Below are 27,400 nucleotides of genomic sequence, written 5' to 3'. Positions count from 1 at the left end.
GAATGGGCCTCCTGTCTGTATTCAGTGTATTGATGCCACATGTTACTTATAATGGAGACTGAATATAACTTTGAACTGAAACGTTTAACCTTTATGCTCCACCAGGGACCCCAACCTGCCCGTCCCTCAGGACACCAAGTTCATTCATACCAAGCCCAACCGCTTCGAGGAGGTCATCTGGACCAAGTTCAACTCGAAGGACAAGCAGTACCTTCACATCGGTTTGAAACCTCGTGTCAGAGACAACTACAGAGCTAACAAAGTGGCCTTTTGGCTGGAATTAGTCCCTCATCTTCACAGCCTGCACGACGTGCTCTTTCCCACCACTACGCGCTCCCCTGCAGGCCGTGACCCCGGCACCACGAGGCCCAGGAACAACGTTCCTCGAACCACTCGTCATCCTTACCCTACCTTCCCGTCAGATCCCGAGCCCGAGGGCTCAGAGCGCCCGCCCCAGGACCTCTTTCCCGGAGACACCCGCGACTACTCCACCGAACTGAGCGTGACAGTTGCAGTTGGAGCGTCGCTCCTCTTCCTCAACATCCTGGCCTTCGCCGCCCTTTACTACAAGCGTGACAAGCGGCACGAGATGCGCCGGCACCGGCTGTCCCCTCAGCGGGGCGGCCCCGCCAACGACCTGGCTCACAGCCAGGAGGAGGAGATCATGTCCCTGCAGATGAAGCACTCAGAGCACGACGCTCACCACGACATGGAGCCCCTGCGACCCCACGACATCCTGCGGCCCGCCTGCCCTCCCGACTACACCCTGGCACTGCGCCGCGCCCCCGACGACGTGCCGCTGATGACGCCAAACACCATCACCATGATCCCCAGCACCATCACCAGCATGCAGCCTCTTCACGCCTTCAACACATTCCCCTCCACTGGCCACAACAACACCCTGCCCCACCCCCACTCCACCACCAGGGTATAGTAGGGACAGGCCCGACACAGCGCCACCTAGGGACCAGGAACACTGGCTCTGCTACCGCTCTGGAAGGGAGGCCTCTAGACGTGGGCCTTCGTTCTGTCCTCTTATTCTCTTCTTTCTCCAAAAGCAACTACACCTGCTGCGTCATGTGCTGTAAAACTTGGCAGCTCCCTCCACTGGTGGCATGTGGAGGTGCAACTGAAGTGTACAGCAGCAGATGAGCAGTTTGGGGTGGGGGTGGGGTGGGTGACTCAGATCTTTCAAAGATACTGTTTTCAAAGACGGTCTGCTGTTTCCAGGCTCAAGACCTCCAACATTTGTCAAAGGGACGAATGCTCTCTCGCTCCTCGCTGTTTTCTCTTTTTTACGTTGGCGTCATCTCTTTTTCCATCTCCTGTGTGTTATGTGCACATTATGCTTCTCTTTTCTACATCCCTGTTTTACTACTGCTCTCTTCCTCTCATTTGACACGCCTCCCTCCTGCTCTTCTCTAAAAATTCCCGATCTGCTGAGCAGTTTGGAGGGGGGAGGCGTACACTAAACATATAACTATAAAAACACTCATATCTTTCATTCTACCAGCATTTTTAGGTGCCAAGTAAGTACTGCTGTGTTTCATTTCTCATCGAGGGAGCAGAAAAACGAAAGAAAAATAAAGTATCGCTATTTACCGTCAACTAACAGAGTTCTGTCATGTTCTCGTGACAAAGTGCCAAACTGGCCTCAGTCGTGTTTTTCTTTCTTTCATCTTCTCTTCTTTTGTTGTTTTGTTTGAAGCATTTGTTTAATTGTTGTTTTTTATTGTGTGGAAATAATTTTTCTGAAAATATAGATATAGAGAAATGATATTATATATAGTTCTATATAAAATGTGTACAAAGGAGAAAGTATATAAAAGGGTTTTCTCAGTGGGGGATCTATGCATGAATTATTTTTAAAGACGCGGGGAAAAGGACACTGTACCTGTCGATGCACGTTTCCCAAAATCTAAACGAGTCATATCGCTCCATGTTTGCTACTTTTGGTTTTTGGTTTTCTCCCGCAGAGTAAGAGCATTGCAGGAGCTCCTGAAGTCAAACGACGCCTCCCAGCACTCATTTATTAAAACGGAGTCGATGCCAAAAGTCTTAAACGTTAGAATCAAAGCAACAGCTGTGAACTCAGTCATGGTGTCATGTGCAGCCTTCATCTTACTGTCACTACTTTTTCATTTTAGGGTACGTGAGGTAAAGCGTCCGTCGATGTAGCTTGATTGTACAAAATAATTTTTCTACGTTATTAACAAAACAGAGCAGAGACTGATGCTGCTCCTGTCTGACCCCCTTATGTCGTGTGTGTGTGTGTGTGTGTGTGTGTGTGTGTGTGTGTGTGTGTGTGTGTGTGTGTGTGTGTGAATGGCAGTCGCTGTGTGAGTGTGATATCACATCTGCATCACTCAAGCGTAGGCGGGCCCGCGTCAGACAACAATAAACAAAAAGCAGAAAAAGGCCAACAGTAAAAACTCAGACTCCAGCATGAGCTCCTTCCTGCTGCTTAACCAATCACCTTCCTCCATATCATCACTGCTCCCTCCCTCCTCCTCTCTCCATCCTACACCACCTTTGTTATTTAACACCGACCCCCCCCAAACTGATAATCAGACAAATTCCCAAACACCTGACTTCACTGTGTCGACACCGTTCCTGACTATTTCTGACCTCAGGTCAGCTCTGCTATTATCCTCACATTAAGGGTTCGTTCACCTGCCTGCAGATGATCTGTGAGCTCGTCGGTTGTAAATTAAACTCTAAGCACACTGAGGGTAACCGGGAGGCGTTCAGGGCCTGCAGTGCAGAGCTGCAACATGAAAAAAAGGGATGGGGGCTCAGATCTCCTGAACAGGGTGGAAACAACACGGTGGGTTTGTGCTGTTTGTGATTCCTGCTCCGTCACTCTGGTGGAGACGACTGCAGCTCAGCAGCGCTCCCTGCTGATCCTCTGATGAAGATGTCAACAGTATGTAAACTGAGCTGATGTGCTGCTGTTTGAGCCCACGTGGTAGCGTACGTCCAGTATGGGAGAACTTAGTCACCGGTGCTGTCTTTGCTTGTGCTCTAGCTTTAGCCTGTTTGATTGTTTGTTTTCTATTTTATTACTGCCTAAAAGGGGAGGTGGGGGAAACACATGCCTGACTTCTCCTGTCAGAGGTTTTGTAAGCTCACTGGAAGGGAAACGTGCACAATGTAAATCATAAAACAACTGACTGGGGCTGTGCTGCAGGTGGATCAGTGCTGTGGACAGTAGCTGTGGAAAAGAGACTGGACAAAGACTCTCAGCCTTAAATACAGGACAGAGGATGATCCGATCATCTTTCAGCTAACAGTGTCGAGCAGAAGGACGGCCGGCTGATGCGTCCGTACGAACCCTTTTGTACTCATTCCTGTGTATAAGGAGGCGGCGAGGGGTTGTGTAGTTAACCTCAGCACCACACAGCTACAGCAGAGGAGAGAACACAAACGAGTCCTTTCATTCGGCTCTGTTCTTTCTCCTTGTCGGTTTTATAAGCTAACACTAGAGGGCGCCATTGTGGCACATTCAGCGCTCACTCTGAGGTCACTGGACAGAGAAGAAAATACCAAACTGGGAGACGGATGGAGACGAAACATCTGGAAGATCAGAACTGTACATTTTTAAGTGTAAGAAAAAAAACAGACAAAATATTTGTAAATATTAAGTTTCTTGTTTATTTTATGTTTTGTTTTTTTGGGGTTTTTTGGAGTGAATGAATGATATGCTTATTTTGTGATGACGAAAGACAACAGGTGCAGTTTGTAATGAGAAGAAAAAAATGGCCATTAGCTTGAGGTTTCAAATGAGTTCATCCTTACCACCGATCAGTTTTGTCTTTTTATTTTATTTTTGTCATAACGTTGATCGTTATCATGTGACCATCCTGTAGCAGGAAGGTCGCTGTAGCAGAAGTCATCTCCACTGAAGCCCCCTCACAGCAGAGGGCCAGTCATGCTGTTTATTAGCATTTGCTAGTTTTCAGTGAGAAAAAACATTTTCATCAAGTTTTAAATCCTTTCGTTGCTCTTTTCTCTGTGATTGTCATAAAATCGTCGTCCTCTTTTCAAGCCTTAGCTCGCTTTTATTTTGAAATATGAGTCTTGTGATCAGAGATGAATCTGTGCTGCATGATGTGCGTAACATCAGAGCGATAAAAGCCAGCTTTGCCTTTCAGTGATTCGCAGTAAGGACATAAATGACCTAAACTGAGACAGAAAAAAGTGCAGTCAGTTAAATGTTAGCTCACCTAACATGTAGCAGTGTTTACATGTAGCCATGTTTGACAGACTCCAGGGCTTTGATACCATAAGATGCCTCATATCCTCACAGACTCATGAGATCACACAGGTGGTCTGACCTGCTCGTGTCACACTGTGCTGTCTGTCTGTCTGTCCGTTGTTTTTCTCCTGCAGTGATGTTATGTAGCAGAAAAACAGTTGGATGCTGGAAAAGTGCAGAGCGATGGGTGACGTGTGGAGAACATCACAGTCTGTGTGTGTTCAACAGCTGTTAGAGCCACACTTTGTCCTTTCTGTGGTATAACTGCTGGATTTATTTTATTCCAACACTTAGAAACTGTCAGCAAAGCAAAACTTCATGATTGGATGATCCTGTGTCACGTCCACAGTGTCAAACGTGCACAGAGACAGTGACACCCACAGAGAAACCCTCAGCTTGGTGTCCATTGCAAATCTGCACCTGTTGTCTTCTTTCTACTTTCTTTGTTGAACTCAGAAACTCGAGACTTGAGATGAAGAAAAATGTTAAATAATGGAATAAAAAAAAGATGATTATTAAAAAAAGTAAAGTAAAATTATATAAATAAATGAGGTGATGATATTTCTGTTTACTTTAGAAGTTATTATACACTGTATGCTGTGATTCTGATCTGGGAAACATTAAAGACATTCATAGCCAGACTGCTGACTTTGTGTTTTTATTCAGTCGCCTAACAGAAGTGCAGTAAGAAACGATTTAGCCCATCCTGATTTCTTAGCTGTTTGCATATTTGACACACTTACATGTTTCAGATCATGAAGAACATTTTTATGATAGATAAAGATGACCAGAGTCAGTGTAAAATAAAGCTTTTACATGTATTGCTGGGAGGTCGGCAGCTCCCTCCACTGCTTGGCCCTCTGTGAAAAACAACTGGGATCCAGCTTCCCTGTGATGCTGAATTATATAAGCGGAAGAACATAAATAGATAGAAGGATGGATGATTGTATTTTGTGTACAATTGTTGAAGTGTAAAAAGGGTTGGCCCTCCGTGGTGCCCTAAGCAAAGTTTGATTTTTGGAGCCCTTTAATAGTGCCAATAATACTGATTAATGATCACCTACTATAAATGTATTTTCTAATGTTGATGTTGTTGTAATCCACAGTGAAAAATGTCATAAAAACAGAGAGAAACAATAGATCAAACCTGAGAGCTGCACAGTTGCAGCAGTGTGGTTTACGTCATTCTGTTGTCAGCCTGTTTTACACATCGGTGGTTTCTTATTGACATGTAAAAAGATCTGAAATCGTAGTAAATTCAGCTGCTATTGTGGGCTGGGGATGATTTACACTTAACATTTTAATAACTGGGTACTGAATGTCATAGGCCCAATGTTCCCTCTAATTTTTCACGTGTCTGAGCGAACACACAAACTCCCTGAGCGATCCCTTGGACCAATGAGCGACATCAGACGTGTGCACTGTGGTCACGCCAGCATCGAATCCATCCAAGTTTCATGGTTTATTAAAATAATCAAATTACAGCGTTTACATTTATGTTAGACTACTTTTAATTAACTGCTTTAGCCCATTTACCATGAAAATGTAAAAAAAAATCTTGTTCATGACCTGTGCAGTATGTTAACACTATTGGAAGTAAAAATAACTTGAACTCCAATTTCGAAAACACAACTTTTTTTTTTTATAAAGCTCTGACTTGTATTATGAGTCTGTGGTCTGGGAGAGAGTCCTGTAACTCTCTGTCTGCAAAATTTTTCCGTCAATTGTTCCGTCTGTCCTGCTCACATCTCCAATGGTTGTACACGTTGTCATTAACATGGCTTCACTCCACATCAGCTACGCCGCTTTGCCAGCTAACACACCGGCGTCGGCACATAAGGACGCTGTCATAGCCTGTCAACAACGTTGATTGGCTGCGCATATACGCATTATTGGCTGGACTATGGGATAAGGTGGCATCGTTCCCATATGGGAGCAGCCAGTCACTTACTGACCAACACTGCAAAACAGAATTGTTAAAGTATTAATTTTAATTTCAATTCAGGTTAGATCTTTTTGTGCGCAACGCAGAATTTCTGTGCGCAGAGACTGTGCCAGCAGTGCGCAATTGCGCACGTGCGCAGCTTAGAGGGAACATTGCATAGGCCCACTAAAAGTTACAAAATAAGCTACTATCAAATACATTTTCTGTAAACACATCAGAAGGTTATTTATGTGGCAAAAAGTTAGATCTATACAAAATGTTGCAGGGAAACGGAGAAGGAGCTCGTATAAGTTTGAGTTTTATTCACATCTATTGTGCAGGTACAAATAGCAGAGTGGAAAACTTTATACTTTGTGTTTGCAAACATTAATTTATGAAGATTAATTAACATGAGTGTAGCACAAAGTAAAGGTGGAAGCAGTATTCTGACATGACAGTGCAATCAAAACACATTTTGTCACTACAATCTGTGAATAATTGTGACAAACAACTGTCATTTTAATATTGGACAAACTAGTTGTGCAGCCCTAACCTGAAATCTGCTGTTTGTTCTGAATGAAAAACGTTAGTCTTTGGTAAACATTTTAATCCCATTTATAGATGCAATATGTTATTTCAGTTAAGACTAAATGTTACCACACGTTCCCATCATCAATCAATCAATCAAAGCTTTATTCGTCACATGCAGGTTGCCCTGCAGTGAAATGGGACCCCCCCCCCCCGCCCGACCTTACACATATAGCACAAACATTACATGGGGATACAGGTCGGAGATTGGTAGAATCAGAGAAAAAAACATTGAAATGTACACTACAATGGGGAAAGTACAAGAGGAAAAAAAGAGACCCCTACTCATGCTATGCTTCCATGGTAGGACAGCATGAGAACAGGAAACAAAAAACTCCTCTGCACAAAAAAGCACATAAATGTCCACAGCACAACATTGTGAAGACATGACAAGCCACAGGGGTGGGTGGGGGGTGAGGAGTAATCCGAAGCGAACGCAGCAGCCGCCCTGCACAGCGCTACCATTCCAGCGCGGCACAATGACCCGCCGTGTTCCCTCGCAGGAAACAAGCATCGAAGGCGTTGGAAAGGGAGGGGGGATGAGTGAGTGCCTATCAGTGTAAGTGTATGTGTGTGCGTGTCCATAGTTCAGCTGAGACAGTGTCCTTCGGCCTATCAGGCTAAGTAAACAGTCCTCCAGCCAATCCAGGTGTCCTTGCATGGGATGGGAAGAATAGCCGTAACACAGTCGTTATCAGGGAGTGATTGTTCGGCTCCAGCCTTGGGCCTGCAGCTGGCGCCGTGATGGGGATCCGCAATGTTCATGTTGATTTTGTTAATTTCCATGCCCAGGAGAATTTTCAGGCTGCTCTTTAACACTCCGACGCTGGTCTCTCAATCTCCCGTTGGAGAGTCGCGAGCCTCCCCATGATGGTATCAAACTTCTGTTCCATGGTGTTATCATTCTTTTGATTCTGAGACCCCACAACTGCAATGATCCGTTCCGCGATGTCTTCCAACTGTCGCTCAAGGGTCTCATTTTGAGCAGGCCTCTCTCTGATGTATCCCCCCATACGCTCAATGGTGTTGTTTTGAGCCTCGTTCCATTGTGATTCCAGCGGGCAGCCTTGGGGGGGGGGGGGGTTTGAACAGCCGGTTCCGCTCTCTTATTTCTCCGATAAACCAGGGCTAAGCCAACTCCGATCAGCATGAACCCTGTTATCACGGTTCCGAATAGATAGATATCTTCAGCGTCCTCGATCGACAGTCCCGCCAGGCACATGATCCTCCAGTTCTGCCACCCGTCCATCGTGTATCCGGCAGGGAAAGTCCCTCCAGGGCACTCAGGCTCTCCCGAGCCCAGACTTCTCGTTGAGAAAAGGGTGTCAATAGCATTAGAGCGCATTTAAAGTGTGGAGAAGTCTGTGAAGGTTCTCAGTCATCCAGGTCATCGTAGTCTAAGGAGCTTGCAAAGAAAAGCGTCTGGACTTCTTTGAGTTACTTGAAGACGTTTCACCTCTCATCCGAGAAGCTTCTTCAGTTCTAAGGGTCAAATGGTGGAGAGTCCAAGCTGTATTGAAGAATTTCTAACTTCATGTAGGCTAAACAGCGGCCTAGAATTAGACTCAAAACCCTGCAGTTGCCCAAAATAAAGGGGGCATTAATGTGCCAGATTCTACAGAACACCAGAAATAACTGCTAAGATGGGTCCAACACATCTGAGTTCATGCTGGAGGAACTGTGGGACACACTCTGCCAACCACACTCATATATTGTGGCTCTGCCCTAAACTCTGTGTATTCTGGAGGCAGATATTTGATGCTCTCAAAGACATTTTCCAAGGTAAATATTCCACTAAGTCCTACAGCAGCAGTGTTGGGAAGGATTGCAGAACATATTGACTGCAAAGCCAAAAGTTACTTGCTAAATATATGACTCACTGCAGCCCTAAAATGCATAACTATCAGATGGTTAAAACCAGATATAATCTATGGATCCAGTGAGTGTCTGTCTGATGGAACAAATTACATACTCAGACTACAGAAACAAGTCTTTGAGAAACGGTGGGGACCCATGTTACCTTTACTATTACAATGAAGAACACCACCTAATTTTGTGAGCTCTCTCTCTCTACACACGCACACACACGTGTGTGCTGGACATTCATGGCTGCTTTGTGTAGTTACAGTTGAATAGAGGAAGTGTAGGATGTATCACTGCTGATTCAAAATAACATGTAAGAGTTTGTGGAATGTTCTTTGTCTGTATATAAGATGTAAGGGCGGTGGCCACAATTCAGAGATGGTCCTGGTGTTTCACTGGGAAGCTCTCTCCACTTTGCAATGTGTTTATTAAACCCGCTTCAAATCAAGCTCACTGGGTGCAGGTTATTGTTAAATTTTCCTCAACAATTTGGCGTTGTCAGGCTGGATTCCTCAGGTGAGTTTTGCTGAATCACTGGTATGTGGTGACTGGCCATCCTGAGGTAAAATTGCCTCAGTCCCACCGTTCCTTTGTTTTCAAAAAGGGGGAACGGCGGGGTGTGCTTCAGCAACTCACACATGCAGGAATTTTTAAAAGAACCAAGAGAGGCACTGCAGAGGATCTGCATCAGTGAGCTGTTTTGATTTGGGAGGATTTTATACGGGTGTAATTCATGGTTTGTATCACTGCAGTGAAAACTGATGTTACTGATCACGAGAGAGGAACATATGTTAGTGACAAGTTTCTGTGTTGTGTCCCACCTGTATCTACACAGACCCTGTGGTCTATATCATGAGCACCTACACATTAAACAACTGTAACATTATAATGGCATCAAGCTCACACTGAGGCCTGTGGGGCACTATCAGCCAGTGAGACAACAGACAAATTTCAGTGTTTTAACATATGAATATTAAATACTTAAGGGCTACTTGTTTAAACAATGGAGGTGAACGATACATCATCATTTTACATGATAATATCACAGATGATAGACTAAATGAATAGATTTTAGATGCTTGTGCATTCTTAAAGTCTGATATGTTGAACTGAACTGAGTGTGTCAGCTGTTCAAAGCCTCTCCCAGTCAGTGCTGTTCTCCATGCCTGTCTTACTGCACATGGTGTTATTAGCACAAACACTTTAAAGGTGAACATTTAGGACTTACTGCAAATGTTACTATGTCAAAGTTTCTGTGACTCAAACAGAGGAAATTTTGATTTTTTTATTTCCACACCTAATTTATTTAAAAGTATTTAATAGCATATAAAACCCAAAATATGCTTCGGTTCACATTTAACTCCAGAAAATCATCAATCAAAACATGGATATTACCTGACCACAGATTCGTGGTGATGTCACTGCTCTTTTAACTGTTTGGTGTCTTTGCTTTGTTTGCTGGTTGTAGAAATGGTTTATTTGAGCTTTGAGCTGAGATTCAGAGGTTTCTGTGGACACTGCTCATGTCGGCACTTATATTTCTGACCTTTTCTTATAACCTATTAAACATGATCTCCTCCCTTTTGCCCCCATTTTTGGTGGTGTAGGCACAAATGATCAGGCATGACATTTTCATAATAAATAAGATACTGCAAATAATTATTTGTGCGATTGAAGTGAATTGAAAATGTGTATGCAATCATACAGTTTTAAAGATTTGGCCTAAATAACGTTGGAGTGAATGAGTCTAAACATGATGACCAAACTAGTGACACACACACACACACACACACACACACACACACACACACACACACACACACACAATGTTATGCCAGTTTCAGCTGAAACTATGTTTCAAACCATATTCTGGGTCTTTAGTTCACCATTTATGAGGCTTCAAGAAGAAAATAAAAGACAGATCTGAATGTTTGAAAATGTTTTGGAAAGATTCTGTAAAGATGAGATGAAAAATACTCAAAGGATAAATTTAATTGGTTTATTATTTAGATAAGGTGAAAAAAGTTAAACAAACAAATAAATGAAGAAAAAAGGCAGAGGAGAGAAAACCCCAACAATCCCCTCTGAGCAAGCACTTGGCGACAGTGGGGAGGAAAAACTGCCTTTAAACGGGCAGAAACCTCCGGCAGAACCAGGCTCAGGAGGGACAGTCAACTGCCGGGACTGGTTGGGGGTTTTAAATGGATGATTCCTCATCCTTTTAAAACATCTTTGGTGGAGTTTAAATGTAAAATGGGCAAAATTCATCGTGATCGTGACTCCTCACGTCAGCATGCTTGGTTACCCAACAACATTAAAACGACTTGCAAATATGTTTTAAATGGATGATTCCTCATCCATTTAAAACATCTTTGGTTGCATTTAAATGTAAAATGCGCAAAATTCCTAGCGATCGTGACTTCTCACGTCAGCATGCTTGGTTACCCAACAACATTAAAACGACTTGCAAATATGTTTTAAATGGATGATTCCTCATCCATTTAAAACATCTTTGGTGGAGTTTAAATGTAAAATGTGCAAAATTCCTCACGATCGTGACTCCTCATGTCAGCAGGCTTGGTTACCCAACAACATTAAAACGACTTGCAAATATGTTTTAAATGGATGATTCCTCATCCATTTAAAACATCTTTGGTGGAGTTTAAATGTAAAATGTGCAAAATTCCTCGCGATCGTGACTCCTCACGTCAGCATGCTTGGTTAGACGATCACAAAAAAATGACTCGCAAAGATGTTTTAAATGGATGATTCCTCATCCATTTAAAACATCTTTGGTTGCGTTTAAATGTAAAATGCGCAAAATTCCTCGCGATCGTGACTCCTCACGTCAGCATGCTTGGTTAGACGATCACAAAAAAATGACTCGCAAAGATGTTTTAAGTGGATGATTCCTCATCCATTTAAAACATCTTTGGTGGAGTTTAAATGTAAAATGCGCAAAATTCCTCACGATCGTGACTCCTCACGTCAGCAGGCTTGGTTAGACGATCACAAAAAAATGACTCGCAAAGATGTTTTAAGTGGATGATTCCTCATCCATTTAAAACATCTTTGGTGGAGTTTAAATGTAAAATGTGCAAAATTCCTCACGATCGTGACTCCTCACGTCAGCAGGCTTGGTTAGACGATCACAAAAAATGACTCGCAAAGATGTTTTAAATGGATGATTCCTCATCCATTTAAAACATCTTTGGTGGAGTTTAAATGTAAAATGCGCAAAATTCCTCACGATCGTGACTCCTCACGTCAGCAGGCTTGGTTAGACGATCACAAAAAAATGACTCGCAAAGATGTTTTAAGTGGATGATTCCTCATCCATTTAAAACATCTTTGGTTGGGTTTAAATGTAAAATGCGCAAAATTCCTCGCGATCGTGACTCCTCACGTCAGCATGCTTGGTTAGACGATCACAAAAAATGACTCGCAAAGATGTTTTAAATGGATGATTCCTCATCCATTTAAAACATCTTTGGTTGCGTTTAAATGTAAAATGCGCAAAATTCCTCGCGATCGTGACTCCTCACGTCAGCAGGCTTGGTTAGACGATCACAAAAAAATGACTCGCAAATATGTTTAAATGGATGATTCCTCATCAATTTAAAACATCTTTGGTTGCGTTTAAATGTAAAATGCGCAAAATTCCTCGCGATCGTGACTCCTCACGTCAGCAGGCTTGGTTAGACGATCACAAAAAAATGACTCGCAAAGATGTTTTAAATGGATGATTCCTCATCCATTTAAAACATCTTTGGTGGAGTTTAAATGTAAAATGTGCAAAATTCCTCACGATCGTGACTCCTCACGTCAGCAGGCTTGGTTAGACGATCACAAAAAAATGACTCGCAAAGATGTTTTAAATGGATGATTCCTCATCCATTTAAAACATCTTTGGTTGCGTTTAAATGTAAAATGCGCAAAATTCCTCGCGATCGTGACTCCTCACATCAGCAGGCTTGGTTAGACGATCACAAAAAAATGACTCGCAAAGATGTTTTAAGTGGATGATTCCTCATCCATTTAAAACATCTTTGGTTGGGTTTAAATGTAAAATGCGCAAAATTCCTCGCGATCGTGACTCCTCACGTCAGCAGGCTTGGTTAGACGATCACAAAAAAATGACTCGCAAAGATGTTTTAAGTGGATGATTCCTCATCCATTTAAAACATCTTTGGTGGAGTTTAAATGTAAAATGTGCAAAATTCCTCACGATCGTGACTCCTCACGTCAGCAGGCTTGGTTAGACGATCACAAAAAAATGACTCGCAAAGATGTTTTAAATGGATGATTCCTCATCCATTTAAAACATCTTTGGTTGCGTTTAAATGTAAAATGCGCAAAATTCCTCGCGATCGTGACTCCTCACATCAGCAGGCTTGGTTAGACGATCACAAAAAAATGACTCGCAAATATGTTTAAATGGATGATTCCTCATCAATTTAAAACATCTTTGGTTGCGTTTAAATGTAAAATGCGCAAAATTCCTCGCGATCGTGACTCCTCACGTCAGCAGGCTTGGTTAGACGATCACAAAAAAATGACTCGCAAAGATGTTTTACATGGATGATTCCTCATCCATTTAAAACATCTTTGGTGGCGTTTAAATGTAAAATGTGCAAAATTCCTCACGATCGTGACTCCTCACGTCACCAGGCTTGGTTAGACGATCACAAAAAAATGACTCGCAAAGATGTTTTAAATGGATGAGGAATCATCCATTTAAAACATCTTTGGTTGGGTTTAAATGTAAAATGCGCAAAATTCCTCACGATCGTGACTCCTCACGTCAGCAAGCTTGGTTAGACGATCACAAAAAAATGACTCGCAAAGATGTTTTAAATGGATGATTCCTCATCCATTTAAAACATCTTTGGTTGCGTTGCAAAATTCCTCACGATCGTGACTCCTCACGTCAGCAGGCTTGGTTAGACGATCACAAAAAAATGACTCGCAAAGATGTTTTAAATGGATGAGGAATCATCCATTTAAAACATCTTTGGTTGCGTTTAAATGTAAAATGCGCAAAATTCCTCGCGATCGTGACTCCTCACATCAGCAGGCTTGGTTAGACGATCACAAAAAAATGACTCGCAAAGATGTTTTAAGTGGATGATTCCTCATCCATTTAAAACATCTTTGGTGGCGTTTAAATGTAAAATGTGCAAAATTCCTCACGATCGTGACTCCTCACGTCAGCAGGCTTGGTTAGACGATCACAAAAAAATGACTCGCAAAGATGTTTTACATGGATGATTCCTCATCCATTTAAAACATCTTTGGTGGCGTTTAAATGTAAAATGTGCAAAATTCCTCACGATCGTGACTCCTCACGTCACCAGGCTTGGTTAGACGATCACAAAAAAATGACTCGCAAAGATGTTTTAAATGGATGATTCCTCATCCATTTAAAACATCTTTGGTTGCGTTGCAAAATTCCTCACGATCGTGACTCCTCACGTCAGCAGGCTTGGTTAGACGATCACAAAAAAATGACTCGCAAAGATGTTTTAAGTGGATGATTCCTCATCCATTTAAAACATCTTTGGTTGGGTTTAAATGTAAAATGTGCAAAATTCCTCACGATCGTGACTCCTCACGTCAGCAGGCTTGGTTAGACGATCACAAAAAAATGACTCGCAAAGATGTTTTAAATGGATGATTCCTCATCCATTTAAAACATCTTTGGTTGCGTTTAAATGTAAAATGCGCAAAATTCCTCGCGATCGTGACTCCTCACATCAGCAGGCTTGGTTAGACGATCACAAAAAAATGACTCGCAAATATGTTTAAATGGATGATTCCTCATCAATTTAAAACATCTTTGGTTGCGTTTAAATGTAAAATGCGCAAAATTCCTCGCGATCGTGACTCCTCACGTCAGCAGGCTTGGTTAGACGATCACAAAAAAATGACTCGCAAAGATGTTTTACATGGATGATTCCTCATCCATTTAAAACATCTTTGGTGGCGTTTAAATGTAAAATGTGCAAAATTCCTCACGATCGTGACTCCTCACGTCACCAGGCTTGGTTCGACGATCACAAAAAAATGACTCGCAAAGATGTTTTAAATGGATGAGGAATCATCCATTTAAAACATCTTTGGTTGGGTTTAAATGTAAAATGCGCAAAATTCCTCACGATCGTGACTCCTCACGTCAGCAGGCTTGGTTAGACGATCACAAAAAATGACTCGCAAAGATGTTTTAAATGGATGATTCCTCATCCATTTAAAACATCTTTGGTTGCGTTGCAAAATTCCTCACGATCGTGACTCCTCATGTCAGCATGCTTGGTTAGACGATCACAAAAAAATGACTCGCAAAGATGTTTTAAATGGATGATTCCTCATCCATTTAAAACATCTTTGGTTGCGTTGCAAAATTCCTCACGATCGTGACTCCTCACGTCAGCAGGCTTGGTTAGACGATCACAAAAAAATGACTCGCAAAGATGTTTTAAATGGATGAGGAATCATCCATTTAAAACATCTTTGGTTGCGTTTAAATGTAAAATGCGCAAAATTCCTCGCGATCGTGACTCCTCACATCAGCAGGCTTGGTTAGACGATCACAAAAAAATGACTCGCAAATATGTTTAAATGGATGATTCCTCATCAATTTAAAACATCTTTGGTTGCGTTTAAATGTAAAATGCGCAAAATTCCTCGCGATCGTGACTCCTCACGTCAGCAGGCTTGGTTAGACGATCACAAAAAAATGACTCGCAAAGATGTTTTACATGGATGATTCCTCATCCATTTAAAACATCTTTGGTGGCGTTTAAATGTAAAATGTGCAAAATTCCTCACGATCGTGACTCCTCACGTCACCAGGCTTGGTTAGACGATCACAAAAAAATGACTCGCAAAGATGTTTTAAATGGATGATTCCTCATCCATTTAAAACATCTTTGGTTGGGTTTAAATGTAAAATGCGCAAAATTCCTCACGATCGTGACTCCTCACGTCAGCAGGCTTGGTTAGACGATCACAAAAAATGACTCGCAAAGATGTTTTAAATGGATGATTCCTCATCCATTTAAAACATCTTTGGTTGCGTTGCAAAATTCCTCACGATCGTGACTCCTCATGTCAGCATGCTTGGTTAGACGATCACAAAAAAATGACTCGCAAAGATGTTTTAAATGGATGAGGAATCATCCATTTAAAACATCTTTGGTTGCGTTTAAATGTAAAATGCGCAAAATTCCTCGCGATCGTGACTCCTCACGTCAGCAGGCTTGGTTAGACGATCACAAAAAAATGACTCGCAAATATGTTTAAATGGATGATTCCTCATCCATTTAAAACATCTTTGGTTGCGTTTAAATGTAAAATGCGCAAAATTCCTCGCGATCGTGACTCCTCACGTCAGCAGGCTTGGTTAGACGATCACAAAAAAATGACTCGCAAAGATGTTTTAAGTGGATGATTCCTCATCCATTTAAAACATCTTTGGTTGCGTTGCAAAATTCCTCACGATCGTGACTCCTCACGTCAGCATGCTTGGTTAGACGATCACAAAAAAATGACTCGCAAAGATGTTTTAAATGGATGATTCCTCATCCATTTAAAACATCTTTGGTGTAGTTTAAATGTAAAATGTGCAAAATTCCTCACGATCGTGACTCCTCACGTCACCAGGCTTGGTTAGACGATCACAAAAAAATGACTCGCAAAGATGTTTTAAATGGATGATTCCTCATCCATTTAAAACATCTTTGGTTGCGTTTAAATGTAAAATGCGCAAAATTCCTCACGATCGTGACTCCTCACGTCAGCAGGCTTGGTTAGACGATCACAAAAAAATGACTCGCAAAGATGTTTTAAATGGATGATTCCTCATCCATTTAAAACATCTTTGGTTGCGTTTAAATGTAAAATGCGCAAAATTCCTCGCGATCGTGACTCCTCACGTCAGCAGGCTTGGTTAGACGATCACAAAAAAATGACTCGCAAATATGTTTAAATGGATGATTCCTCATCCATTTAAAACATCTTTGGTGGCGTTTAAATGTAAAATGCGCAAAATTCCTCGTTTTACGCAGGACTCGTCACGTCAGCATGCATGGTTAGACGATCACAAAAAAATGACTCGCAAAGATGTTTTAAATGGATGAGGAATCATCCATTTAAAACATCTTTGGTTGCGTTTAAATGTAAAATGCGCAAAATTCCTCGTTTTACGCAGGACTCCTCACGTCAGCAGGCTTGGTTAGACGATCACAAAAAATGACTCGCAAAGATGTTTTAAGTGAATGATTCGTCATCCATTTAAAACATCTTTGGTTGCGTTTAAATGTAAAATGCGCAAAATTCCTTGCGATCGTGACTCCTCACGTCAGCATGCTTGGTTAGACGATCACAACAAAACGACTCGCAAAGATGTTTTAAGTGGATGATTCCTCATCCATTTAAAACATCTTTGGTGGAGTTTAAATGTAAAATGGGCAAAATTCGTCGTTTTACGCAGGACTCCTCACGTCAGCATGCATCTTTGGCTCTCCAACGGGAGATTGAGAGACCAGCGTTGGACTGGTTTCCTCTCCACTTGGTGACAGTGGGGAGGAAAAACTGCCTGTAAACGAGGAGAAACCTCCGGCAGAACCAGGCTCAGGAGGGGACAGTCAACTGCCGGGACTGGTTGGTGGGGTTAACAGAGGTGGAGCAAGACGAGGCTACATCAGGTGAGGAAGCCGTAGCGTCTCTCCTCTGGAACAAGTGGAACCATTTCTTCTTTACGTACTTTCTTACTTTTCCAGGAGCGCTTTTCTTCTCCAGGATGATTTCTCAGCTCGTGGATGGTTTCTGATGCTGCTGCTGAAACGAACTGAAACTTGCTGTTGCTCACCCCTATTTATAGAAAAACATCAAAGGATTCTTAAGATCTATGACATCATCACTCCCTAAGCCAATGAGATTGTCGCTTTGGAGCGTGATGTCACAGGAGGCGGGCCACGCCCCCCGCCGCCATGACAGCTTCAGCTATGGTTCGTACGTGTTGTGTTGTCGGTTGCAACGTTAGATCTCACGATCGTGAAGGCAAGAAACTGGATAATGGGCTCTTTTCATCGTTTTCCATCCTGGCGGCGACGTGAGGGATCCCATGTATCCGATATCACCAAACAAAGACGCCAGACATGGATTGCAGCGGTGAGACGAGCGGATATCGAGTTCCGTGCAATCTCCAGCTTTTTGTTGGTTTGCTCGCGGCATTTTCTCTCCGGTGAGTTCTAAATTAATTCATATCACTATTAAAAGGCTTTTAGTGTTTTTTCTCAATGCGCTGCGGTCATAGATAATGAGATAAAACATGCTAACGTGTGATGCTGCACAACCACGTCATGTCGACTGAGTAGCTTTTGATTTGGCATTATTTCAGGCAAACCAGCATATGAAATGGATGTAACAAATCCAGACTGGGCACCAACACTGGGGCACGACGACAAACCTGTGTCAGACTCGGACCGGCACGCAAGGCGTATGCAACGGAAGCGAAAAAGAGCACCCATTGCAGGTAAACACCCCCCCCTCCAAAAACATACTAAATTGCTCTTATGGTACACTAATCCACACATAACTTAAAGATGAATCACACACCTGTCATTGGAATATTGGTGTACATTAACCTTTTGTCTATGCACTATTTTTATCTTACAGGCTTGATGATCGATGAAGGTCTGACAGAAGAACAACAACAAAATAAACATGTCATGGAGGCAGTGGACAGCAATTGTGTTGGACAAGTGGAGGTTGACGTACCAGCTGCAAATGTGGACAGTGGTGATGGAGTGACAGCGTCACGGAAGCTGAAGGGCAGACGAAGGATTGTGTGTGCAGTCAACAGGGCAGAGCAGAAATAAACCGGCTGTTGGAGGAGAACAGACTGCTTCGAGCACAGTTGCAAAAGACAGAGCTGAATGAAACTTTCTTAAAGGACGATACCGAAAAAGTAAGATATTACACTGGACTACATTGTTATGCTGTCTTAATGTCCCTCTTCAACACTGTCAAAGATTTCCTGCCAATATCGAAGAAACTGACAGGTTTCCAAATGCTCTTACTCACACTAATGCGTCTGAGACTTGATCTTCCAGTCCAGCATCTTTTCATCTATTCGATGTGTCCCACAAAACACTGTCTTCTGTCTTCACCGATACCATTGATGTTTTGTATGCCTACTTAGGAGCACTGGTGCACTGGCCTGAGAGGCACTGTCTGCAGGTGACAATGCCTCCACAGTTTACTGAAACTTTTGGAAAACAAGTAGCCATCATTGTTGACTGTTTTGAGATTCGAACAGAAAGACCATCTAATTTAAAGGCACGCGCACAAACATACTCTCATTACAAGGGTACACACACCATAAAATACCTCATCGGGATTACACCCTATGGAGCTATTTCTTTCATTTCCAGGGGATGGGGGGGTCGTGCATCAGATAAACACATCACAGAGAGATGTGGCATTCTTCAAAAGCTGTTACCAGGGGACGTAGTATTGGCTGACAGAGGCTTTGACATCAGAGATGCTGCAGGAATGATGTGTGCACAGGTCAAGATTCCAGCTTTCACAAAAGGCTACGACGTGCCCACCTTAGAATTCATGTTGAGCGAGTAACAGGTAGTTTGCGCAACAAGTTCAAAATGTTACACACTACAATGCCAATCCGATTACTCTTATCATGTGACGATTGATAAGATCGTTAAGGTTTGCTGTGTTTTTGTTAATATGTGCCCCAGTGTTGTTGTCAAACCAGGGCCAAATGACACTTGCTCCTGTTGAGTATTCTTAAAGCTGTTTTTTTGGATGTACAGTACATTGTAAATAGTTGTACTTTGTGTGAAGTTGTTTTAATAAAACAAAAAAGAATAGTATATTTGTTTGTTTTTCTTTAGATCTATTCACATGTACACAGCAATCACATAAAAATGAAATGCAAACTATTTACATTGCACCACACAGCTGTCATCAATCTTTAACCACAACATGAAACATTACAGGCTATTTAGAGCAGCACGTTGTTTCGAGAAGTATTTCCCAACAAGTTCAGGAAGGCACACTTTACGAAAGAAGTCTTGTGCTTGCTTTAAGCGCGGTTTCCAGAAATCCACAGCAGGGAAGACGCGAATCACAGCAAGGTCTCTCTGTGTCCACAAAACGAGGTCACAGTGGTTGGCGCCCGTAACAATTTTTTCAAAGTACCGTCTCTTGGCGTCTTGCACAATCGGTCGCGATACAGCCCTTTGTCTTTTGCGCTGATTTTGAGCATGGTTCTGGCAGTCCCGAATCCAACACTCCAACACTGTGTGCTTGTTTTGCTTTCTGGCCTACTGACATGGCGCCGCGATCCCACAATGCACTGCGGCGTGACGTCAACTCCAAAGCCCTATTTTTTTTTAAACTGTTTTCAAACTTAACTTAAAATTTCAGTGTTTTATTTGTATATTTGTATATTGCAAAATCACAATAATCTTCCAATTTAGAACTACAAGTAAAAAAAATTTATTTTCATAAACCACGCAGAGCCGCACCATAAGGACTAAAGAGCCGCGTGCGGTTGCCGACCCCTGATCTAAAGGGTTTAACAAAAAGCTTCCTGCTGGAAAATGAAATGTCCCCACTGGGCGATCGTGGCTCAAGAGTTGGGGGTTCGCCTTGTAATCGGAAGGTTGCTGGTTTGAGCCCCGGCTTGGACAGTCTTGGTCGTTGTGTCCTTGGGTAAGACACTTCACCCGTTGCCTACTGGTGGTGGTCAGAGGGCCTGGTGGCATCAGTATCCGGCAGCCTCGCCTCTGTTAGTGAAAGTGAAACATGCTTTCATCTGTTTTTGGTAATGTGCTGGAAAAGCTTGAAAATCGACCTTGAATGTGCTTAAAAAGTGCTTGAATTTGACCCTGAAAAATGTGTATGAACCCTGCATATATTGCAGTATTTACAGTTTATAGCAGGACTTTCATGGCAACAGCTAATCTTTATTTTGTTTACTGGGAAATGAAATGCTGCCAATTCACAAAGCTGTGTTTCAGCTGCACTTCCTGTTGTAGACTTGTGATGCACACAGGCTCTGTTCCAGCACTCAGCATGTTCTTCCTTATTTGCTCCACCAGGGGGAGTTCCTCAACTATGACATCCTGATAGGAGTGAACCAGGGAGAGGGGCTGAAGTTTGTGGACGACAGTGAGGACAACGACGGCATCTCAGCTGCGGCGTTCGACTACACCATCTCCAACTTTGTTGACAACCTCTACGGATACCCAGAGGGTGAGGACGCCACCTCTGTACACTGCCACTTTTCAGTTATTCCATTTTACAGCCTCCTCTCACTTAACTGCATTTTGCAGCATCATCAGGTTTTGTCTTATTAGGAGCCGCGTTTGTTGATCTGTTATTTTTTTTCTGTTTGCTGTATTCATTAAAATAAACGGATAATCATCAAAATGACAAATGTGGACAATTATCAAAGCTTACATTACAGTTCTGACAGCTTGAGTTCACATGAATTTTCAAAAGAATATAAAAAGCTGTGAAAGTGCTTTAAGCGTTTAAAACATGCGAGTAAAGAATGGAATCAGTAACATGTGAGCCCAGTGAAGTGCATCAAACAAGACAAGCGTGCTAAAGAGAGCCACTCATCCACATCACGGCGTGTCTGCGCCTTAACCTTTGAGGCTCTGTGGGCAGTAATGCTATCATCCCCCAGGTAGTCGGCTCCCAGTCTCAGTGTCTGTGTTTCTGACAGATCGGCCTGCGAACCCCTCACAGCCGGACCACAGTCACAGTACAGACATGTTTGGATAATGCAGTCATGCTTCCTCTCTGTGCCTGTCACTCGTTCTGTTATCTGAAAGACTTTTTTTTTTCCTCTCTAGATTTCTCACTCGCTTCCTGGCTCTTGGTTCATCTCACCAACATTTGCTTTGGTTTCATATCTTTTGATCAGACCGATCTCTTAAAAAATGTCTCACACTGCTGTTACTTTACTCTTAGCAGTTTTTCACTTTTATCTTTCTTCCCCCTCCTTTTGTCTCCTCCTGTGCTTCTTCACCAGGCAAAGACATCCTGAGGGAGACCATTAAGTTCATGTACACAGACTGGGCGGACAGGGACAACGGAGACATGCGGCGGAAGACTCTGTTGGCCCTGTTTACGGACCACCAGTGGGTGGCACCAGCTGTGGCCACTGCCAAACTCCATGCTGAGTTTCAGTCCCCAGTTTACTTTTACACGTTCTACCACCACTGCCAGACGGAGACGCGGCCCGAGTGGGCCGACGCCGCGCACGGAGACGAGATACCTTACGTGTTCGGCGTACCGATGATCGGTGCCACGGACCTGTTCCCGTGCAACTTCTCCAAGAACGATGTGATGCTGAGCGCTGTGGTCATGACTTACTGGACTAACTTCGCAAAGACTGGGTAGGCCTCATGTCGTAGTGTAAACTGTACACGTTACTGTATGTTCTCTGACAGCCTTCTAGTCATCTTGAATACTTGAATCTGGGTTGCTAGTTTAATTCTCGTGTGGCTTTGAAGAATTGAACATACTGGTTGACCAAAAGCATCCAGATCCCAGAGCAGCCGGTTGGTCTTAGATAGTTGAAAGGTTGCACAGAGAATGGGCCTCCTGTCTGTATTCAGTGTATTGATGCCACATGTTACTTATAATGGAGACTGAATATAACTTTGAACTGAAACGTTTAACCTTTATGCTCCACCAGGGACCCCAACCTGCCCGTCCCTCAGGACACCAAGTTCATTCATACCAAGCCCAACCGCTTCGAGGAGGTCATCTGGACCAAGTTCAACTCGAAGGACAAGCAGTACCTTCACATCGGTTTGAAACCTCGTGTCAGAGACAACTACAGAGCTAACAAAGTGGCCTTTTGGCTGGAATTAGTCCCTCATCTTCACAGCCTGCACGACGTGCTCTTTCCCACCACTACGCGCTCCCCTGCAGGTCGTGACCCCGGCACCACGAGGCCCAGGAACAACGTTCCTCGAACCACTCGTCATCCTTACCCTACCTTCCCGTCAGATCCCGAGCCCGAGGGCTCAGAGCGCCCGCCCCAGGACCTCTTTCCCGGAGACACCCGCGACTACTCCACCGAACTGAGCGTGACAGTTGCAGTTGGAGCGTCGCTCCTCTTCCTCAACATCCTGGCCTTCGCCGCCCTTTACTACAAGCGTGACAAGCGGCACGAGATGCGCCGGCACCGGCTGTCCCCTCAGCGGGGCGGCCCCGCCAACGACCTGGCTCACAGCCAGGAGGAGGAGATCATGTCCCTGCAGATGAAGCACTCGGAGCACGACGCTCACCACGACATGGAGCCCCTGCGACCCCACGACATCCTGCGGCCCGCCTGCCCTCCCGACTACACCCTGGCACTGCGCCGCGCCCCCGACGACGTGCCGCTGATGACGCCAAACACCATCACCATGATCCCCAGCACCATCACCAGCATGCAGCCTCTTCACGCCTTCAACACATTCCCCTCCACCGGCCACAACAACACCCTGCCCCACCCCCACTCCACCACCAGGGTATAGTAGGGACAGGCCCGACACAGCGCCACCTAGGGACCAGGAACACTGGCTCTGCTACCGCTCTGGAAGGGAGGCCTCTAGACGTGGGCCTTCGTTCTGTCCTCTTATTCTCTTCTTTCTCCAAAAGCAACTACACCTGCTGCGTCATGTGCTGTAAAACTTGGCAGCTCCCTCCACTGGTGGCATGTGGAGGTGCAACTGAAGTGTACAGCAGCAGATGAGCAGTTTGGGGTGGGGGTGGGGTGGGTGACTCAGATCTTTCAAAGATACTGTTTTCAAAGACGGTCTGCTGTTTCCAGGCTCAAGACCTCCAACATTTGTCAAAGGGACGAATGCTCTCTCGCTCCTCGCTGTTTTCTCTTTTTTACGTTGGCGTCATCTCTTTTTCCATCTCCTGTGTGTTATGTGCACATTATGCTTCTCTTTTCTACATCCGTGTTTTATTACTGCTCTCTTCCTCTCATTTGACACGCCTCCCTCCTGCTCTTCTCTAAAAATTCCCGATCTGCTGAGCAGTTTGGAGGGGGGAGGCGTACACTAAACATATAACTATGAAAACACTCATATCTTTCATTCTACCAGCATTTTTAGGTGCCAAGTAAGTACTGCTGTGTTTCATTTCTCATCGAGGGAGCAGAAAAACGAAAGAAAAATAAAGTATCGCTATTTACCGTCAACTAACAGAGTTCTGTCATGTTCTCGTGACAAAGTGCCAAACTGGCCTCAGTCGTGTTTTTCTTTCTTTCATCTTCTTTTTTTGTTGTTTTGTTTGAAGCATTTGTTTAATTGTTGTTTTTTATTGTGTGGAAAGAATTTTTCTGAAAATATAGATATAGAGAAATGATATTATATATAGTTCTATATAAAATGTGTACAAAGGAGAAAGTATATAAAAGGGTTTTCTCAGTGGGGGATCTATGCATGAATTATTTTTAAAGACGCGGGGAAAAGGACACTGTACCTGTCGATGCACGTTTCTCAAAATCTAAACGAGTCATATCGCTCCATGTTTGCTACTTTTGGTTTTTGGTTTTCTCCCGCAGAGTAAGAGCATCGCAGGAGCTCCTGAAGTCAAACGACGCCTCCCAGCACTCATTTATTAAAACGGAGTCGATGCCAAAAGTCTTAAACGTTAGAATCAAAGCAACAGCTGTGAACTCAGTCATGGTGTCATGTGCAGCCTCCATCTTACTGTCACTACTTTTTCATTTTAGGGTACGTGAGGTAAAGCGTCCGTCGATGTAGCTTGATTGTACAAAATTATTTTTCTACGTTATTAACAAAACAGAGCAGAGACTGATGCTGCTCCTGTCTGACCCCCTTATGTCGTGTGTGTGTGTGTGTGTGTGTGTGTGTGTGTGTGTGTGTGTGTGGGAGTGGCAGTCGCTGTGTGAGTGTGATATCACATCTGCATCACTCAAGCGTAGGCGGGCCCGCGTCAGACAACAATAAACAAAAAGCAGAAAAAGGCCAACAGTAAAAACTCAGACTCCAGCATGAGCTCCTTCCTGCTGCTTAACCAATCACCTTCCTCCATATCATCACTGCTCCCTCCCTCCTCCTCTCTCCATCCTACACCACCTTTGTTATTTAACACCGACCCCCCCAAACTGATAATCAGACAAATTCCCAAACACCTGACTTCACTGTGTCGACACCGTTCCTGACTATTTCTGACCTCAGGTCAGCTCTGCTATTATCCTCACATTAAGGGTTCGTTCACCTGCCTGCAGATGATCTGTGAGCTCGTCGGTTGTAAATTAAACTCTAAGCACACTGAGGGTAACCGGGAGGCGTTCAGGGCCTGCAGTGCAGAGCTGCAACATGACAAAAAGGGATGGGGGCTCAGATCTCCTGAACAGGGTAGAAACAACACGGTGGGTTTGTGCTGTTTGTGATTCCTGCTCCGTCACTCTGGTGGAGACGACTGCAGCTCAGCAGCGCTCCCTGCTGATCCTCTGATGAAGATGTCAACAGTATGTAAACTGAGCTGATGTGCTGCTGTTTGAGCCCACGTGGTAGCGTACGTCCAGTATGGGAGAACTTAGTCACCGGTGCTGTCTTTGCTTGTGCTCTAGCTTTAGCCTGTTTGATTGTTTGTTTTCTATTTTATTACTGCCTAAAAGGGGAGGTGGGGGAAACACATGCCTGACTTCTCCTGTCAGAGGTTTTGTAAGCTCACTGGAAGGGAAACGTGCACAATGTAAATCATAAAACAACTGACTGGGGCTGTGCTGCAGGTGGATCAGTGCTGTGGACAGTAGCTGTGGAAAAGAGACTGGACAAAGACTCTCAGCCTTAAATACAGGACAGAGGATGATCCGATCATCTTTCAGCTAACAGTGTCGAGCAGAAGGACGGCCGGCTGATGCGTCCGTACGAACCCTTTTGTACTCACTCCTGTGTATAAGGAGGCGGCGAGGGGTTGTGTAGTTAACCTCAGCACCACACAGCTACAGCAGAGGAGAGAACACAAACGAGTCCTTTCATTCGGCTCTGTTCTTTCTCCTTGTCTGTTTTATAAGCTAACACTAGAGGGCGCCATTGTGCCACATTCAGCGCTCACTCTGAGGTCACTGGACAGAGAAGAAAATACCAAACTGGGAGACGGATGGAGACGAAACATCTGGAAGATCAGAACTGTACATTTTTAAGTGTAAGAAAAAAAACAGACAAAATATTTGTAAATATTAAGTTTCTTGTTTATTTTATGTTTTGTTTTTTTGGGGTTTTTTGGAGTGAATGAATGATATGCTTATTTTGTGATGACAAAAGACAACAGGTGCAGTTTGTAATGAGAAGAAAAAAATGGCCGTTAGCTTGAGGTTTCAAATGAGTTCATCCTTACCACCGATCAGTTTTGTCTTTGTTTTTTCAACATTTATTTTATTTTTGTCATAACGTTGATCGTTATCATGTGACCATCCTGTAGCAGGAAGGTCGCTGTAGCAGAAGTCATCTCCACTGAAGCCCCCTCACAGCAGAGGGCCAGTCATGCTGTTTATTAGCATTTGCTAGTTTTCAGTGAGAAAAAACATTTTCATCAAGTTTTAAATCCTTTCGTTGCTCTTTTCTCTGTGATTGTCATAAATTCGTCGTCCTCTTTTCAAGCCTTAGCTCGCTTTTATTTTGAAATATGAGTCTTGTGATCAGAGATGAATCTGTGCTGCATGATGTGCGTAACATCAGAGCGATAAAAGCCAGCTTTGCCTTTCAGTGATTCGCAGTAAGGACATAAATGACCTAAACTGAGACTGAAAAAAGTGCAGTCAGTTAAATGTTAGCTCACCTAACATGTAGCAGTGTTTACATGTAGCCATGTTTGACAGACTCCAGGGCTTTGATACCATAAGATGCCTCATATCCTCACAGACTCATGAGATCACACAGGTGGTCTGACCTGCTCGTGTCACACTGTGCTGTCTGTCTGTCTGTCCGTTGTTTTTCTCCTGCAGTGATGTTATGTAGCAGAAAAACAGTTGGATGCTGGAAAAGTGCAGAGCGATGGGTGACGTGTGGAGAACATCACAGTCTGTGTGTGTTCAACAGCTGTTAGAGCCACACTTTGTCCTTTCTGTGGTATAACTGCTGGATTTATTTTATTCCAACACTTAGAAACTGTCAGCAAAGCAAAACTTCATGATTGGATGATCCTGTGTCACGTCCACAGTGTCAAACGTGCACAGAGACAGTGACACCCACAGAGAAACCCTCAGCTTGGTGTCCATTGCAAATCTGCACCTGTTGTCTTGTTTCTACTTTCTTTGTTGAACTCAGAAACTCGAGACTTGAGATGAAGAAAAATGTTAAATAATGGAATAAAAAAAAGATGATTATTAAAAAAAGTAAAGTAAAATTATATAAATAAATGAGGTGATGATATTTCTGTTTACTTTAGAAGTTATTATACACTGTATGCTGTGATTCTGATCTGGGAAACATTAAAGACATTCATAGCCAGACTGCTGACTTTGTGTTTTTATTCAGTCGCCTAACAGAAGTGCAGTAAGAAACGATTTAGCCCATCCTGATTTCTTAGCTATTTGCATATTTGACACACTTACGTGTTTCAGATCGTGAAGCAAATTTTTATGATAGATAAAGATGACCAGAGTAAGTATAAAATAAAGCTTTTACATGTATTGCTGGGAGGTCGGCAGCTCCCTCCACTGCTTGGCCCTCTGTGAAAAACAACTGGGATCC

The 27,400-nt window shown here is 43.4% G+C and overlaps 2 protein-coding genes across 4 annotated transcripts in view; both read left to right on the top strand.

Moving 5' to 3' along the window:
- The window catches only part of LOC146715210 (neuroligin-2-like), a 253,970-nt gene extending 250,259 nt beyond the window's left edge, over positions 1–3,711 (top strand). For all 3 annotated transcript variants that reach the window (XM_085451639.1, XM_085451640.1, XM_085451638.1), the window contains one exon: positions 106–3,711. In XM_085451639.1, coding sequence (XP_085307765.1) covers positions 106–934 — 829 coding nt within the window. In that variant the 3' untranslated portion in view covers positions 935–3,711. The remainder of the gene's footprint in view (positions 1–105) is intronic.
- Positions 3,712–17,791: 14,080 nt separating this feature from the next.
- Positions 17,792–27,159, top strand: LOC146715209 (neuroligin-2-like). Its single transcript, XM_085440959.1, has 5 exons — positions 17,792–17,877; positions 18,444–18,603; positions 20,762–20,915; positions 21,703–22,069; positions 22,372–27,159. The coding sequence occupies exons 1-5, from the start codon at positions 17,792–17,794 to the stop codon at positions 23,198–23,200; spliced, it is 1,596 nt and encodes a 531-aa protein (XP_085297085.1). The 3' UTR covers positions 23,201–27,159.
- Positions 27,160–27,400: the final 241 nt, after the last annotated feature.

Source organism: Copadichromis virginalis, linkage group LG3 (genome assembly GCF_057382275.1).
Source record: "Copadichromis virginalis isolate Kocher_CV1m ecotype Utaka linkage group LG3, C_Virginalis_male_GT1.1, whole genome shotgun sequence".
Classification (NCBI taxonomy): Eukaryota; Metazoa; Chordata; class Actinopteri; order Cichliformes; family Cichlidae; genus Copadichromis; species Copadichromis virginalis.
The sequence above is the reverse complement of the archived record's forward strand: the minus strand, read 5'-3'. Positions and strand labels throughout refer to the sequence as shown.

What these genes read in the sequence shown, in the direction of transcription:
- LOC146715209 (XM_085440959.1), top strand. Translation starts at nt 17,792, where the DNA reads ATGGATTGCAGCGGTGAGACGAGCGGATATCGAGTTCCGTGCAATCTC. An exon ending in CTCGCGGCATTTTCTCTCCG is followed by an intron (nt 17,878 to 18,443) that starts GTGAGTTCTAAA and finishes GTGGTGATGGAG; the next exon opens with TGACAGCGTCACGGAAGCTG. An exon ending in ACTAACTTCGCAAAGACTGG is followed by an intron (nt 22,070 to 22,371) that starts GTAGGCCTCATG and finishes ATGCTCCACCAG; the next exon opens with GGACCCCAACCTGCCCGTCC.